General features: G+C 40.2%; 1 protein-coding gene across 1 annotated transcript; it reads left to right on the top strand.

The window, feature by feature from the left end:
- The first annotated feature begins 987 nt into the window (after positions 1-987).
- On the top strand, positions 988-1,484 carry LOC107816454 (uncharacterized). The gene is made up of 2 exons (XM_016642177.1): positions 988-1,089; positions 1,203-1,484. The coding sequence occupies exons 1-2, from the start codon at positions 988-990 to the stop codon at positions 1,482-1,484; spliced, it is 384 nt and encodes a 127-aa protein (XP_016497663.1).
- The last annotated feature ends 1,713 nt before the right edge of the window (positions 1,485-3,197 follow it).

The following is a 3,197-nucleotide window of genomic DNA, read 5'->3' as shown; positions in this document are numbered from 1 at the left end:
TTGAGTACATGGGGTCGGTTGCACTCATACTACACTTTTGCACCTTGCATGTAGATGTTGGCTGTTGATGTTGCTAAGTTCGACGGGAGCTGGATTTGAAGATGTACCTGCGTTCCGATTGTAATTGCCTCTTGTTCATGGTAGCCTTAGATTTATAAAACTCGGTTTATGTACTTTTCAAATAGATGATGTATTTACTTCATACCAGCCTTGTAAACTCTATTCTTAGAAGCTCATGATTTGTACTACCAATCCTTGGGAGATGCATCAGATTCAAATATTTCTTTACTTAATTGCTTTATTAATAGTTATTGGAATTGGTTAGTTGTTAATTGGCTTACCTAGCAGGTTGGGTTAGGTGCCATCACGACTAGTTGGTTTTTAGGTCTTGACAGAAGAGCTCTTCTGTTGTATCGGTCTGTGTTGGATGGAGCCTTTGGTTGCGCTCTGGGACAACATGATGAAATCGGGAGGAAAGAACAGATGATATATTATCTGAATAAGAAGTTCACACCTTACGAGGCTTGGTACTCTTTATTGGAATGCACCTGTTGTGCTTTGACAAGGATAGCCGAGAAGTTAAGACATTATCTCTGTGCATACACTACATATCTCATATCAAGGATGGATCCACTAAAATAAATATTTTACAAACCCATGTCTATAGGTAAGTTAGCAAAGAGGCAGATATAGCTAAGTGAGTTCAATATCATTTATGTGACTCAGAAGGCGGTCAAAGGGCAAGCACTGGCCAATCATTTTGTAGAAAACCCTATAGACATAGAATATGAACCATTGAAGACGTATTTGCCCGATGAGGAAGTATCATTTGTAGGTGAGGATATTGCCGAAACATATGAGGGTTGGAGGATGTTTTTCGATAGAGCAGCCAACTTCAAAGGAGTGGGCATTGGGCTGTCTTAGTATCATAAACTGGTCTAACATTATCCAATATCCGCAAATCCCAAGGTCCTGTACACCAATAATATGGCAGAATACGAGGCTTGCATCTTGGGACTCATAATGGTCATCGACATGAACGTTCAGGAGTTGCTGGTAACCAGAGATTTTGATCTATTGGTACACCAGGTACTAGGAGAATTAGCTACCGAGAACACTTAAATATTGCATACTTGCATTGTGTACAAGAATTGATCAAGAGGTTCACAAAGATAGAATTTAAACATGTTCCAAGGATTCAGAACGAGTTTGCAGATGCATGGGCTACCTTGTATTCCATGATACAACATCCAAACAAGAATTTAATCGATCTTATCCCAATAGAAATTCGTAAGCAGCCAGCTTATTGTGCTCATGTTGAAGAGTTGTCTGACGAAAATCCATGGTTCCATGATATCAAGGAATACTTTGAGAAAGGAGAACACATGAGAATGCTACACACATCCAGAAGTGCACGCTTCGAAGGTTGGCCAACCATTTCTTTCAGAGCGAAGGAATTCTATATAGAAGAATGCCTGATTTAGGATTGTTGTGATATGCCGATACCAAGGAGGAATCTAGATTGCTCGAAGAAATACATGATGGAACCTGCGGACCTCACATGAATGGGTTCGTTCTAGCCAAGAAGATATTAAGGGCAGGGTATTTCTAGATGACTATGGAGATAGACTGCATCAAATATGTTCAAAAGTGCCACCAATGTCAGGTACATGCTGATATGGTACGGGTGCCACCCAACAAACTCAATGCAACAAGTTCACCCTGGCCTTTCTCTGCTTGGGACATGGATTTCATTGGACCAATTGAACATGCTACTTCAAATGGACATAATTTCATTTTGGTGGCTATAGATTACTTCACAAAATGGGCTGAAGTCGTTTCCTATAAAGCTGTAACTAAAAAGGTCATAGCAGATTTCGTCTGGGATCGTATTGTTTGTCGATTTGGAGTACCTGAGTCAATTATTACTAACAACATCGCCAATCTCAATAGTGATCTGATAAAAGCCATGTGTGAAACAAGAGGTCGAGCTCAGCAACACGAAATGGATACGGAACCGATATGAAAAGCTGTCTCTCATTGATGGCAAGAGGATGAATGCAATGTGTCACGGCCAACTCTACCAGAACAAAATGGCAAGGGCTTTCAATAAAAAGGTTAGATCGAGGCAATTCACATCGGGGCAATTGGTGTTGAAATGGATCTTCCCGCATCAGGATAAAAAAGGGGGAAGTTATCACCTAACTGGCAAGGCCCTTACATGGTTCACCGAGTACTGACAGGAGGAGCGTTTATACTTGAAAACATGGATGGAGAAATATGGACGGAAACCTATCAATTCAGACGCAGCCAAGAGATATTGTGTTTAAGACTATGTTTGCACTTTCTATTTGATGTAACCTGAACTACGCTTGACCAGATTCCCATTTAAGAAGGGATACATAGGCAGCCCTGTGGGTTCGGTCACATCATAATAAAATCTTCATCCCCCCCTATGGTCAAAAATTGGGGCAAGATTTCGAGTTTGCCAATCTCATTATGTCAAGGATTACCAAGAAGTGTATTGCCAGACGTATGCATTTAAACTGGGGTAGAATTTTGAGGAGGGTCCTCAAAATTTCAAGTTGAGGAGGTTGCACTGTCTCAAAGCGTGTCACGGTCTCCGATTCGAAAATTATTTATTTTATACATCATCACATATTTTGAACAAATACATTTTTATATAAATAATTTATCACAAATGCATATTTTTTGAAAATTTCATTTTCTGTAGTAGCCAGACATTATCTAGGGTGACTCGAACAAGGCCTCAAGACAAGGAGCAATGATGAAACGAAGAATCAAAGGCACGAACCAACCTTTCCCCCAAAACTCATGATTTTTCTTTTGATGCAGGCACAATGGACATAACAAGCACGTCCGCAAATATATACATATAATAATATCACTATCTTCAAACCGACATAAGTCACCAAGCACAAACACGTCAAGCTAAGGACCACTTTTTCCCTCCCACATTTAATCGTTGCTTTTCCTGCATAGGGCTAAGCTCTGCCTTTATCATTGCATAAGGCTAAATGTTGGCTTTCTCTGCATGTGACTAAACACTATCTCCATTACATTACATAGGGCTAAGCACTGCCCTCATCATTGCATAAGGCTAAACGCTACCTTTCTCTGCATGAGACTAAACATTGTCTCCATTATATTGCATGAGGCTAAGAACTGCCTCCCTT

The sequence above is a fragment of the Nicotiana tabacum genome, chromosome 7 (genome assembly GCF_000715075.1).
Source record: "Nicotiana tabacum cultivar K326 chromosome 7, ASM71507v2, whole genome shotgun sequence".
NCBI classification, from domain to species: domain Eukaryota; kingdom Viridiplantae; phylum Streptophyta; class Magnoliopsida; order Solanales; family Solanaceae; genus Nicotiana; species Nicotiana tabacum.
This window is presented reverse-complemented; position numbering and strand designations above follow the sequence as displayed.